The 15,043-nt window shown below is 32.1% G+C and overlaps 1 protein-coding gene across 1 annotated transcript in view; it reads right to left on the reverse strand.

Annotated features, from left to right (window-relative positions):
- LOC149944121 (sodium-coupled neutral amino acid transporter 7-like) overlaps positions 1-7,519 on the reverse strand; it is a 56,393-nt gene extending 48,874 nt beyond the window's left edge. Inside the window, exon 1 of the mRNA XM_090175411.1 lies at positions 7,044-7,519. Within this exon, the coding sequence (XP_090031537.1) occupies positions 7,044-7,281 (238 nt within the window). The 5' untranslated portion in view covers positions 7,282-7,519. The remainder of the gene's footprint in view (positions 1-7,043) is intronic.
- Between the last annotated feature and the right edge of the window lie 7,524 nt (positions 7,520-15,043).

Here is a 15,043-nt window from a genome sequence, read left to right on the forward strand (position 1 = left end):
AAATTTTTAAGATTAAAATTCCCTGGTCATTTCCGTAAATTTCCCATGACTTTTTAAGCCATAATTTATCAATTATTATTTAATAATTATTTTAGCAAACCTTTTCTATTTGCAACCCAAATTATTATTTAAGATTTTACAAAGTTTTTAAATTCCCAGACTTTTCCCCGACTGTTTTACTAGTTTTTTTTAAATTCCCAGAATTTTCCGACTGTTTTACTATTTTTTTTTAAATTCCCAGATTTTTCCCCGACTGTTTTACTAGTTTTTTTTTAATTCCCAGACTTTTCCCCGACTGTTTTACTAGTTTTTTTTTAATTCCCAGACTTTTCCCAGACTGTTTTACTAGGTTTTTTAAATTCCCCGACTTTTCCCCGACTTTTTTACAAGTTTTTTTTTAATTCCCAGACTTTTCCCCGACTATTTTACTAGTTTTTTAAATTCCCAGACTTTTCCCCGACTATTTTAGTTTTTTTTAATTCCCCGACTTTTCCCCGACTATTTTACTAGTTTTTTTTAATTCCCAGACTTTTCCCCGACTATTTTACTAGTTTTTTTAATTCCCAGACTTTTCCCCGAATATTTTACTAGTTTTTTAAAATACCCTAACTTTTCCATAACATTTATAATAGTTAAAAAAATCCAACTTTTCTTTGACGCATTTACTACTTTCAGAATTTGACAAATTTTCAAATTCCCCGACTTTTCCAGATTTATAAAATTTATTTTTTACCAATCCTCGCAATTTCTAATATTAATATAATTCTATTTCATATCATCCCAAACTAAGATAATAAACTGTAATGGCACGTTAATTTTTGGCACGTGTCTATCAAACAAAACCTAAATATACGAAACGGTGTCTTCGGTCAGTTATTGGACAGTCTACGCAACTACTATTATTTTCCGGCCCAGTGAATTCAGGCAAAGCCATGTTTAATATTAAACTATAATTTACGAAAAATTACGCCTTTAAGGCCGGGAGAGAGGGAAAGAAATATGAAAAACTTCGCGATAAATCTGACGCAATAACGCCTGATCTGACAAGAACGCTCTCGGTAAAATCATAATGAAAAATAGGCCTAGTTATTGCATTTAATCGCGTCTGGCGCCGACCTTCAAAAATAGTCCTGTATATTCTAGAGTCTCAGAAAATCCACAAAAAAAAAACACTTGTCTCAGTGGCGCCACCAACGACATTTCTCAAAACTAACAATCGGTACACGTTACTTCGAAAGCTTAATTATCAGCGAGTAGAATAATTAACGGATGATAATCGTAAAGAAGCGTGTATAGATATATTTTCTTCCATTTTAAATTAAGATCTTTTCTTTTAGGTCCTTACCTGAGGGGGGGGAGCAGGGGGGGGGTGAAATTTTAATGACGATTTTTGAACGAGGCGCTAAAAAACCGAAATGTCCCCAAGTCCTAGCGGCGCGCGCGTTCAGAAGTATCAAGTACTTTTGTTTTGAATACAGCGTGTAATTATCTTTTAATTCGAGTACGCGCTCTGAATTTTAATGAAAGGGTTTTGTGAAAGATTTTGAAAGGTATCTTCGCGAGAAAAGGGGTAACGCGTACGTCTATCAAGGTAATAATAGCAAGGTTGAAAGACTATCATTTTTAAGCTGTCATTTCAAAGACTCCGGCCAATTACTGGTAATCATATGGCAGTTCCGTAATTGCTAATACCTTCGAGACTCAATTTGGATAGACTCAACTAATTTGTATAAATGTAATCGTGGATTTTACCAGATATTATACATCCTAGATATAAAAGGCCAATATAGCCGTAAATATAAGAGGTAACTATACATTTTAGGGGATAAGTACACCTCGATTGTTTCAAATCGGGCCCCCGACGTAAACAAGTTTCCCCTACACGTTTTGGAGGAGTAGCTTAACCTGTCTGTTGTAGGCAAAAGTCGACGAATTTTAAAAACTAGTAAAAACCTTAGAGAAAAGTATTGCATTTTAAAAACTAGTATATAACCTTAGGTAAAAGTCAGGGAATTTAAAAACTAGTATATAACCTTAGAGAAAAGTATTGCATTTTAAAAACTAGTATATAACCTTAGGTAAAAGTCAGGGAATTTAAAAACTAGTATATAACCTTAGAGAAAAGTATTGCATTTTAAAAACTAGTATATAACCTTAGGGCAAAGTCAAGGAATTTTAAAATAATTTCGAAATAATTGGAATATAAATAGGAGTGTAGACGTAGCTATATTGTGCACAGACTTTTTACTTTACGCGTTCCTTCTACGCGTTTTCTAGAGCGGGCTTAACCTGACTAACTAATAATAATAATACGTATTTATTCTTTCCCAATTTCGTGTTAGGACTGTTAATATAATCCAACTTAATAAATTTCCAATGCCAGCTAACTTTCAACCTTCATTTTGATTTTGACATCTGCTTTAGAAAGATGATAGATTAGTCTGTTTTAATTATTAAATGGTTTTCACTGTAGCACTTAACTAAAATTTGGAGTTTCTATGAAACTTTTTTAACCAAGATTTGGTAAAAAAGGCTCCATGGTTTTTAACAATAGTTAAAGGAAAATATGGATGATATAAAATTTTGATAAAAAAGTTAGAACTGTTCAAAATATTATATTTATATTTTCATAGGGTTGCCATCAAAATCGTTAAAATAAAAAATGGTAAAATGGAACCACATTTTTTAAAATGGAAACAAATGTTTAAAGAGATTTCTAGCTATTTCAGAGACCGGGGAAAAAGGGATTTTTAGCTATTTTACGGTCCTGGGGATAATATAAATGTAGGCATTTTAGGGACCCTAAGTAAAAAGTTTAAATTTGGGTATTTTAGGGACCCTAAGTAAAAAATTGAAATTTAGGTATTTTAGGGACCCTAAGTAAGAATGACAGAAAAAAAATAAGACTTTAAAGCATTTTAACCTGAAAGGAGGCTATAAATAATCAACCACCAACCCATTCAACTACAACGTACCAAATCTATAAGTTCTACCAAAATAAAATAAAAGGCCAAGATAAAAAGCAGGGTAGGTGAGGGGGGTGGGGCGACGAAAAAGTTCAAAGCGGCTTATTTTGGCTATCGTTCCATCGAAAATTCGCAAAACACACATTGCAGAAGAGTCAGGGGAACGTCAACGTGATAGAGTTTGCACATAATCTCGGACATGGGTGTGTACCAACACTAACCGTCCCCCCCCGGCGCGCGTAGATTGAGGGGGGCTTGGAATATTTGGCATTTTCGAACGCGCGGTGGAAATATCGTCATCAGATGTAGGGGAATCAGTTAATTACAGGCTTGCCAGAAGATTCTCCCCTGATCCCCGAAATGTCTCGGCCCCTGCAGGCTGCAGACAACTAGAACGGTAGTTTTGGTTATTCAAAAAACCATTTTTATGCCCCTAATTGGAGCTCAAATTCCTGAGCTTATAACGGGAGTGATTCGCTTTTTCCAAACGAAATTATTACCCCAAATAAGATTACGAACAAAATGTAATCAGATAATTATTCGCCTTTACAACCTATATTTTTTACAACTGTTAACGGTAGGTATTTATATTTTTGATTACAATTAAAATAATTAGGTTTTTTTTGGGTAAAATAAAACCAATAATTTTAATTTTATTTTTTAAGTCATTTATTTAAACCAGCCAGTAGGCTCTCTAGAAATGTCAATTCAGTGCAAACCAACTGAAATGTGGTTTTTATTAGAAATTAAATTTAATTAAGGTTATATTAAAAGTCAATTGAAGTCAATAAAAATACGATTAAAATCAAATTTTCTAATTATCAATTATCAAATTTCCATTAATAATGACACGAATATATTGAAACTTTTCACCTACAAATTTACAAATTTTTAAGAGGAATAAAGATAAATTTTCTTTTCAGATTTTACCGTGAATTCCAACTTAATAATTTATTTTAATGCATCTTAAATTCAAGGTCAATTACTTATTCATTTTACATTATTATTTTATATTATATTATATTAATTACGTGGTATTATTGATCTGTGATTCATTCAACCCCTCCCAAAATTACAAATCTAGCCTCAGGATTCCAAAATTATTCACGAGATTAAGCAGCTTGTTGAAAACAAGTACGGGAAACTTGTAGGAGTATTGTATTCTGTGCAATCTACACTCAGCTATAAGGCTACAACTTTTCGTGGGGTGGCTTACTAAAGCAAATGTCGGTTCGACTTGTACTAGCTCTTTATTCAACAGATGTCGCTAGCGTCGAAATCAAAACAAGAAACATAAGCTACATTTTAACCCAAAAGGCGGGCTATAAAAATACCCCCCGCGTTGAGGGGCTCGCTTTTAAATTTGTTAAAAATTACTATAATTAAGTTATTTTCAATGTTTTATATGGGATACATAATTAAGGTTTAAGTCCACTAAGTAGAGTAAAATCTAATTAAAATACTCTACAATGGTTATCTGACGACGTTAAAGTGTATCTGTTTTGAGTTTTAGCTTCCTGTGCTATTAATACAAGGCACCACATTTTTTTCGAAAAATTTCTACTAATGGGACATTATTAAAATATAAATTTATTACAGATGGCGGTCATGGATCTAAGGCAGGGCTTAAGTGGGGGAGTAGGGTTACTTTCCCCTGAACAAAAGAGTGACAATGAGTAAAATTAACTATTAATTTAACTGAATTTGCTGTACACGTCTGTTACTTAATATTTTACTTTAAGACTTAGCATAGTGTCATCAGTTATACATTCGGAACCAAAAACCCTGATTAAATAATGTTTACTTTAACTAATTAATAATTTTGCTAAAGATAATTTAGTGTAATTAAACGGTAATGCAACTAGCGCCATATTGAAGAATAGGGAACTTACGCTCCGTAGCTTCGGCTTTGGGTATAATTTTATTTCAATAGAAAAAGCATGGGTTACGTCGTGTGACGTACAACTGTTAGATTTTGTTCAGAACATTAAAAAAAATTGTTAACCACAAAAATGTGCGCTAGTTATAATATCAGGGTCGTCACAATATTTTCAGCTTCAAATTCCCTAACCTTTTTACGTCCCAAATTTATAATTTTAATTTCAACAGAAGTTAGTGTAGGGAGCTGTTGGCTCGCGTGGCATGAAGGGCTTGTCACCATCCTCCTACGCATTGTAACCCGGCCACCTGTTTAAAGGCATTATAAGTCGCTAGATGACTTGGGCCTAAAGTTGTGCCAAGCTTAGCTGATTATTTTTATTATTATTATTATTTCTTAAATAAAATTTATTTTTAACAATATTTTTATTGTCGATGACTTCCGGAAAACCGAGTTACTGAGCGATTTAGCTTTTTACTTATTTCTGTACATATACCTCCTTTTTAGGGTTTAAAATTAATTTCGTTATTTTTAGATTAATAATTAATTAACATAAGGCTAGTTTTCAGATTTTATTTAATAAGTTATAACGAAATATTTATTATTATAAAATTGGCAAAACTATTTCAAGCATTAGACGATAGTGTACTCTATCGGTGAAAATTAGTACTACGAGTGTAAATAGAAAAATAAAATTCTAATTTTGGTTATTAGAACCAAAATTTAATTCATAACGATTGATAAGCGAATATGCGAACGACGCGTATCTACAGCACGTGTCAAGCAAATATTATCTAAAATCGCAATTAAATAAATAGAAGAACTTGTATCCAATTTCATCATAGAACTTAAATAACTTATTATCAGCAAAAACTACGTAATGGTTTGTACTTTCTGAAGTTTTAATTCTTGGAGTAGGTCGAAAGCCAGATTCGATTCATTTTAAACAATCACGCGGTCACTTTGGTTGAAAGTAAATGACCTCAATTTATCAGAAGTAAATTAACTGTATTATCAAAATAAGTCTGACTTTGGATGCATACTCAAATATCGCCAATATCAAACTATCAAAGCCAAACAATCGTTTAAGTTGAAATAAATAAACCGGTTTGAGAATGACTAACAGCTTTATCGCCATCTCGATTGTAAATCTGTATTTCTAACTATGGAATTTTGATCCCAACTTAACTTTAAAAAACTACATATTTTCATAATAGCAAGCTTATACAAGATAATTTGAGGGCAAAACTACGTCTTCATACCGCAATATGAAACCCTTTTCACTCGAAAAATATCTGCTAACACGTGCTGCCACATGTTTTTAAAGTATTTGGGGTTACCCTGGTGGCAGAAACTTTAAATTCGTAGATCTTCCGAAAATATGGAAGAACCTACTCCATTTATACGACATTTCTAGCAAATTTTATATTTTCATAACAGACAGGTTGAGCCAGCCGTCGAAAACACGAATTGTAGTTGAGTGTAGTTTGTGCACAATAAAACTACGTCTAGTGTTCCAAGGTGGAAAATGCCAGGTGGACCATAGTGTGGAAAATGCCAGGTGGACAATAGTGTGGAAAATAAGGGTAAATTACGGCCTGGACAAAAGTGAATTGTAACCCGGCTACCTGAATTAATGGCTTTAGAAGTCGCATGATGACTTAGGCCCAAGGTGGTGCCTTGGGTAGTAGCCTAGCTGATTATTATTTTTAAAGGAGTTTAGTGGCCAATCCAATAAATATTTTTACCTCAATAAATTATAAAATAATATAAAAATATTTTAACACACAAATTTCAGATTTGGACTACTTAAAGCAAATATATATGCATAGGAATGGTCAGATTCTGATTAACAATAGAATAGGTTGTTAATTTTTTTGGAATAATTAATTCTAATTACATTGTAAGTTCAGTGTAAACCAAGACATCTTTACTATAAACTTCTTAAAAATTTAATTCCTTTTTTAAGCTTTGTAACGTAATTTCTTTATTAGCCACTTTTGGCCAATTTTCCACTATTTTCCACTGGACTGGACTTTCCTCAAAAAGGTGGCTTTTTAGGAACACTGTCTCTAACAAGTACAAGTTTTCACTACACGTCTTCGAGGGTTAGCTTTAGCAGTCTAGCTTAACCAGTCTATTATCAAGTTGATTTTGCAAAATTTGGAGACAAGACAAATAAAAATTAATTGAATTACCTTGTGTTAAAGCTGGTAGTTCGGTACTTCGCAGGTATTCTTTGGACTCTAACAGAGGCGCTCTTTCACCTCTTTCGTTCTCTTCTTGGATGGTGTATTCAAGTTTATTGCTGCGAGTAATTCGCACCGACCCATGCTTCAACTTATCGCTCACGTCCGAAGACAACGTGTGCCAAGCGATGTAAGTCGGGAAATCCACACTACTGTTCAAACTTTCGTGAATAAACGAGTGACTCATTTTTGGAATACCGAAAAAATTAATTCGCAAATCCGAACGATAAAAAGAATATAATTTAAATTTTCGAAGAAATTAGTGAAGACACTAACGCTCAAAGCTTTGAGAGATGTCACCTTGGCAAAGACATAAGCTAAACCAACTACACTACGGCGAGTCTGAAACTAAACTGAACCCAATTTGTGTTTTTCTTCGCTAGTCTGCCCGCTGCGATCCCGAAAGAAACACTGCCCAAATCTCGAAGTTCAAATTTACGATATCCCCGGGGGGCGGGGGATAAGGGGGCGCGAATAGTCAACATATGAGGGAGATAGAACTTAAAGACCGTGTGGGGGGGGGGGGGCAACATAGCAGAAGCGGAGAGTATCAAGAGTAAGCAGATATAAACAAAAACCCAAAATCTCTCTCTTCAATATCGCTTTAAGAAAAAAAAACACTTTAAATATATAAACTAAAATTTCTTCTCTGTGTATTCTCTCCCAAGGTTAATATTTTGTAGATTTAGCCTAGATGTACGTTGCATAAAGGAATAGAAAAATTATGTTTTATTTTTGACACTGGCAAACCAATTCTGTTCGAAAATTGCGTAATATAAAATTAGAAACTTTTTACGGGAAAGTTAATTAAATGAACAGGTTTTTTGACCAGCGGCGGAATTTATGACTTGAAGAAGAATTCCTTGCACAGACCATGATCTAGTATTAAGTAATAAATCACTTGCATTAATATTTTCGCTCTTTTTGGGCTGAGTGTGGTGTATATCGGCCGCCCAAGCTGCCAATACAGTTTAGGGCGAATGCTTTATGGGTCAAGAGTCTTTATTGGCAAATTGAATAATTATACAGTCAGTCTTGTTCAGAGAATTTTCGAATATATTAATGATACCATTGAAATGTTTTTTTTTTAAATTCCGTATGAATGTAAAAATTTACCTAGACTATATTAGATTGTAAATTTTAGTAATTTTAATAAAAACTATTTTTAAATAATAATACCACGTGTATAAGTATAGTCTATTATGATGAGATATGTTGATTTTTTATTATAAAATGTATTTGATTTAAATCGGAATTTTTCATATAAATCGGATCTTTTCAAATAAATCGGATTTTTTCATCAAATTGTATTTTTTCAAATAAATCGGATCTATTCAAATAAATCGATTTTTTAGCAATAAATCGGATCTTTTCAAATAAATCGGATCTATTCAAATAAATCGGATCTATTCAAATAAATCGGATCTATTCAAATAAATCGGATTTTTTCATTAAATCGGATTTTTTCATTAAATCGGATTTTTTCATTAAATCGGATTTTTTCTTTAAATCGGATTTTTTCGTTAAATCGGATTTTTTCGTTAAATCGGATTTTTTCGTTAAATCGGATTTTTTCGTTAAATCGGATTTTTTCGTTAAATCGGATTTTTTCGTTAAATCGGATTTTTTCATTAAATCGGATTTTTTCATTAAATCGGATTTTTTCATTAAATCGGATTTTTTCATTAAATCGGATTTTTTCATTAAATCGGATTTTTTCATTAAATCGGACTTTTTCATTAAATCGGATTTTTTCATTAAATCGAATTTTTTCATTAAATCGGATTTTTCAATTAAATCGGATTTTTTCATTAAACTGATTTTTTTAAATGAAATTGGTTATGTTTAATTAAATCGTTTTATTTTATTTATTTATTTATTAATTTTTAAGCATTTGATGTCTCTTTTTCTCGACAATTTTATTATAAACCAAAATTTAAATTAATCTTAATTAAAGCTAATTTTCACTTGTAATTTAGTTCCTACAGAAAATACTTTTGTACATTTTACTTAATACATGGAATTATAATTTCGTATTTAAATAAATACTTTTTTATAAACTATTATTTGTTTTAGATAAAGGAACTTTGAACGGTTGCAATATTTAACCCTTTCAAAAGATTTGAAAATATTATTTGTTATTTGGGTAAGAAAATAAGCTATGACGTTAAATAAACTCAGTCTAATATACTTCGTTGATAAAAATTTCTTTCGCAAACTATTTTGTTAGAAATTTCTTGGAATTTTTATCTGCGATTTAACTTTCAAAAGCGAAAAATCGGGTTCAAGTATTTGTCAGCGTAGAAGTTAACTCGTGGTATCAGTGGTCACTCTGATAATTTACAATCAGTAAAAGCTAACAATGCGCGATATCGAAAATAAAACTGTCAAACAAGATAGCTTTTGTTTTGTGAATAAGTCCAAACGTTCAAATTTAATATTTAAGAAATGCAAAGGGTTAAGGTGTAACTAGGAAATAGCGATATTTAATAATTGGGATTTTTTTTTAAATGGACGGTAAATTTTAACATAGATATAAGGGTTAGCTAGGTTTAAATATGATTTATTTTAAACCTTGGCAACCATCGAGCAGTTTTCGAGATACCAATCTTGACCTTGAAAATGTGTGGTCCAACTTTCGCACCTCGCAAGAACGATATTTCGGCATTTTCAAACCATTTAACCCCTCTTGTATTATCGTAGAGATACCAGGTTTTATTTCAGTTTGTAGATAATATGATAGCAAGAATGTATTTATTTATACCTAGAGAGAATGTCTATGTCGAGATGGTTTTTAGCCTTTCTCTCAATCCACCCGTTGGTCCCCCCAGTACGCTCCTCCGCTTAAAATAAAACGAATAGTCCCGGTATTTCATTGGCTGCTTAAAATGTACGTCACCTAACGCGATGAAAATCAAACGCCGGTGACGTTTTGTCTTTCCCCTCGCGCGAGACGAGGGAAAGGCGTTCAACGTGCCCGGCGATTGTCGCAACATAATTATTCTTCCTAAATATAAATAAATACATTCTTGATGATAGATAATCAGAATTATTGACATACTCGATCAGTATATTTAATTTTTGTTTGAATCGATTGACTTTTGACCTGTAAAAATTCCCCATCTATGGTTTTATCTAGATATTTGCAATAGCAATTAGTGTAATTATAGGAAGTCATAGTAACACATTAGTAAAAATATAGGAACACATGATAAAATATCGGAAAATAAGAAAAATAATGAAATGAATGAAACGGATAAAATATAAGAAAAATAATAAAATATAGGAAAATTATAAAATATAGGAAAAATTTTAAATATAGGAAAACGATAAAATATATGAAAAATGATAATATATAGGAAAATGATAAAATATAGGAAAAAATTTAAATGTAGGAAAAATTTTAAATATAGGAAAAATTTTAAATATAGGAAAAAATTTAAATATAGGAAAAATGATGAAATTTAGGAAAAGGCTAAAATATAAGAAACATTTTAAATATAGGATAAATGATAAAATAAAATAAAATTATAAAAAATAGGAAAGTTTTAAACAGGAAAAATGACCAAATATAGGTAAAATGTCCAAATATAGGAAAAAGGATAAAATATAAGAAAAATGATAAAATATAGGAAAAATGATGAAATGTAGGAAAAGGCTAAAATATAAGTAACATTTTAAATATAGGATAAATTATAAAATATAGGAAACATTTTAAATATAGGGAAAATTTTAAATATAGAAAATGATAAAATAAAAGAAAAAATATAGTATAAATGATAAAATAAAAGAAAAATGATAAAATATAGGAAAAATGATGAAATGTAGGAAAAGGCTAAAATATAAGTAACATTTTAAATATAGGATAAATTATAAAACATAGGAAACATTTTAAATATAGGGAAAATTTTAAATATAGAAAATGATAAAATAAAAGAAAAAATATAGGATAAATGATAAAATAAAAGAAAAAATATAGGATAAATGATGAAATAAAAGAAAAATTATAAAATATAGGAAAAATGATAAAATATCGGAAAAAGGAAAAAATATAAGAAAAATGATAAAATATAGGAAAAATGATGAAATGTAGGAAAAGGCTAAAATATAAGTAACATTTTAAATATAGGATAAATTATAAAATATAGTAAACATTTTAAATATAGGGAAAATTTTAAATATAGAAAATGATAAAATAAAAGAAAAAATATAGGATAAATGATAAAATAAAAGAAAAATGATAAAATATAGGAAAAATGATAAAATAGAAGAAAAATGATAAAATAAAAGAAAAATTATAAAATATAGGAAAAATGATAAAATAGAAGAAAAATTATAAAATAAAAGAAAAATTATAAATTATAGGAAAAATGATAAAATAGAAGAAAAATTATAAAATATAGGAAAATTTTAAATATGGAAAAAATGACAAAATATACGAAAAATGACCAAATATAGGAAAAATGACCAAATATAGGAAAAATGACCAAATATAGGGAAAATGACCAAATATAGGAAAAATTAAAAATATAAGAAACATTATATAAAAAATGGAGAACTTAAAATATAGGATGTGGTCATATAGGAAGGAGTGGTGGTCAGCCTGCGAAAGTTAACAGGCAGATCGACATACAGGAAAGCGTCTCCTGGAGGAAAAGCCGACGCGTTTATAGACGTTTAAGTTCAAGGACAGAGAGAATGTGTATCAGTCAGAGATTAAAATTGCGCGACTCAGCGGTGATCGAACGGCTGATGTTCGCGCGCTGGAAAGAATGAATTATTGCCGCAACTCGATACTCGGGCCCACGCACCCCATCGCAGATCCCCAATCGGAAGCGGAACGGCGGAGAGCTCTCAAAGTTCATTACGTTAATCCGTTTTGTCGTCTCCGCTGCTGCCACCTACCGAATATTTATAGCGCTACTTATTAAAAGCGAATCAGAAATTAAGATAAGAGAATGAATTTGGAAAATTAAAGCTGACAGAGTCGGCGATCATTATTTAGATCTAGCCAAATCATGGAGAAAATGTAAGGAGTCGTAGTGGAATATAATGAGCTAGTTTCAATCACCGCCATCTATCGTTTTAAATAGAACTATTATTATGGTACTTTTCATAACAAGGAAAACCCTACGCTGACGTCATAGGTCACGCTGGGGTATGACGTCAAAGAACCATCCTCGTCTGCTTTTTAGTCTGACATAAAAGGGGGTAACCACCGGCCTTTTTTCCTTTAAGAAAATGTCACAAGTAGACAGACATAAAATAGGCGTAGTCTAGGGGTCATTGACTCTCAAAACTAACTTTGAAACCTTCAAAATAAACCATTACATTTATATGATAGAAATTCACTATTTGCGAGTCTGGGAGTAGATCTAGGTGTGCAAATACCATTTTTGGGTCGAATCGAATAATAAATATTTGTTTCTAGCCACGTCAAATACCAAATCGAATATTAAAATGTCGAATAGTTGGGCAAATATTCGCAAATATTTTTTAATGAAAAAAAACAGTGTTTGTTAACTGATTAAATACCAAATAGTATCTCGAATATCAAATATGTTTTCTAGCCACGTCATATACCAAATTGAATACTTAAAATGTCGAATAGTTTGGGCGAATATTTTTTATTGAAAAAACAGTGTGATTTAACTGATCAAATACCAAATAGTATCTCGAATATCAAATATTTGTTTCTAGCCACCTCAAAAACCAAACCGAATATTTAAGATGTCGAAAAGTTTGGGCGAATATTTTAGTAGAAAATATTACGTACTTCAAATAATTTACCTAACTGGTCGAATAACCGCGTTCGTTTCCCGAATATTCGATTATTAGATCAACAAAAAAGAATATTCGCGAACACTTGCAAGGTCGATTCGAATCGAGTATTCGGTTTAGTATTCGATCTAATTATTTTCTGTAACAAAAATCTTCTTGTTAAACAATTTTAACGCATCCCCCTGATACCAGCGTGAGAGAATGGGGGTTGACAAAAAAGGGGTAAGCACCGGGCCATTTTAAGCGCTTGAAGTAAGGCGATGCCGCCAAAGAGAGAGCGCCAGAAGGATGATCTACATCTTTGACGTCATCTCATCGCTTCACTCGGGAAACAAATACCAATGACAACACCCTTTTTGTCAGCCCCCATTTTTTAAATAGAGCTAATACCCAAGGCACCACCTTCGACCACATAAGCAATGTTGCTTGTGCGTGATCAAGTAACAGGTGGCCGGGTTACAATGCGTAGGAGGGTGGGGGCAAGCCCACAATGCCACGCGAGCCAACCGTCAGCTCCCTACACTAACTATTACCGTTAACCTCAACAAGTTTTTATGGGAAGGGGAAACCGAAGACCTCGGGGTAATACCCCTTTAATCAGTGGGGAGAGAACTTGCAAACTCTACGAAGAAGGAGTGGTTCAGGATTTACACCCAGTGCCACTAGCTGGGATCGAACCCAGCTCCTCTTGCTGCGAGGCGAAAGTGCTAACCACTCCGCCACCCCACCTTTCACAATCTTCACGGGGCGCTTTAAATGGTCTTCAGGGTTGCCACAGTTTTTTCACAATCAAAATTCCCTGACTTTTCCTGTGCCAATATTTTGTATTTTTAACCTTAATTTTAGAAAACGTTTCATATTTGACTTTTCCCTGATTTTTATACCCATATTCAATTTCCCTGACTTTTCCCTGATTTTTATACCCATATTCAATTTCCCTGACTTTTCCCTGATTTTTATACCCATATTCAAATTCCCTGGCTTTTCCCTGATTTTTATACCCATATTCAAATTCCCTGGCTTTTCCCTGATTTTTATACCCATATTCAAATTCCCTGGCTTTTCCCTGATTTTTATACCCATATTCAAATTCCCGGGCTTTTCCCTGATTTTTATACCCATATTCAAATTCCCTGACCTTTCCCTGATTTTTATACCCATATTCAATTTCCCTGACTTTTCCCTGATTTTTATACCCATATTCAAATTCCCTGACTTTTCCCTGATTTTTACACCCATATTCAAATTCCCTGACTTTTCTCTGATTTTTATACCCATATTCAAATTCCCTGGCTTTTCCCTGATTTTTATACCCATATTCAAATTCCCTGGCTTTTCCCTGATTTTTATACCCATATTCAATTTCCCTGACCTTTCCCTGATTTTTATACCCATATTCAAATTCCCGGGCTTTTCCCTGATTTTTATACCCATATTCAAATTCCCTGACTTTTCCCTGATTTTTATACCCATATTCAAACTCCCTGACTTTTCCCTCATTTTTATACCCATATTCAAATTCCCTGGCTTTTCCCTGATTTTTATACCCATATTCAAATTCCCTGACTTTTCCCTGATTTTTATACCCATATTCAAATTCCCTGACTTTTCCCTGATTTTTATACCCATATTCAAATTCCCTGGCTTTTCCCTGATTTTTATACCCATATTCAAATTCCCTGATTTTTATACCCATATTCAAATTCCCTGGCTTTTCCCTGATTTTTATACCCATATTCAAATTCCCTGACTTTTCCCTGATTTTTATTCCCATATTCAAATTCCCTGGCTTTTCCATGATTTTTATACCCATATTCAAATTCCCTGACTTTTCCCTGATTTTTATACCCATATTCAAATTCCCTGATTTTTATACCCATATTCAAATTCCCTGGCTTTTCCCTGATTTTTATACCCATATTCAAATTCCCTGGCTTTTCCCTGATTTTTATACCCATATTCAAATTCCCTGATTTTTATACCCATATTCAAATTCCCTGGCTTTTCCCTGATTTTTATACCCATATTCAAATTCCCTGGCTTTTCCATGATTTTTATACCCATATTCAAATTCCCTGACTTTTCCCTGATTTTTATACCCATATTCAAATTCCCTGATTTTTATACCCATATTCAAATTCCCTGGCTTTTCCCTGATTTTTATACCC

The sequence above is a fragment of the Leiobunum rupestre genome, chromosome 5 (assembly GCF_980474605.1).
Source record: "Leiobunum rupestre chromosome 5, qqLeiRupe1.1.hap1, whole genome shotgun sequence".
Classification (NCBI taxonomy): Eukaryota; Metazoa; Arthropoda; class Arachnida; order Opiliones; family Sclerosomatidae; genus Leiobunum; species Leiobunum rupestre.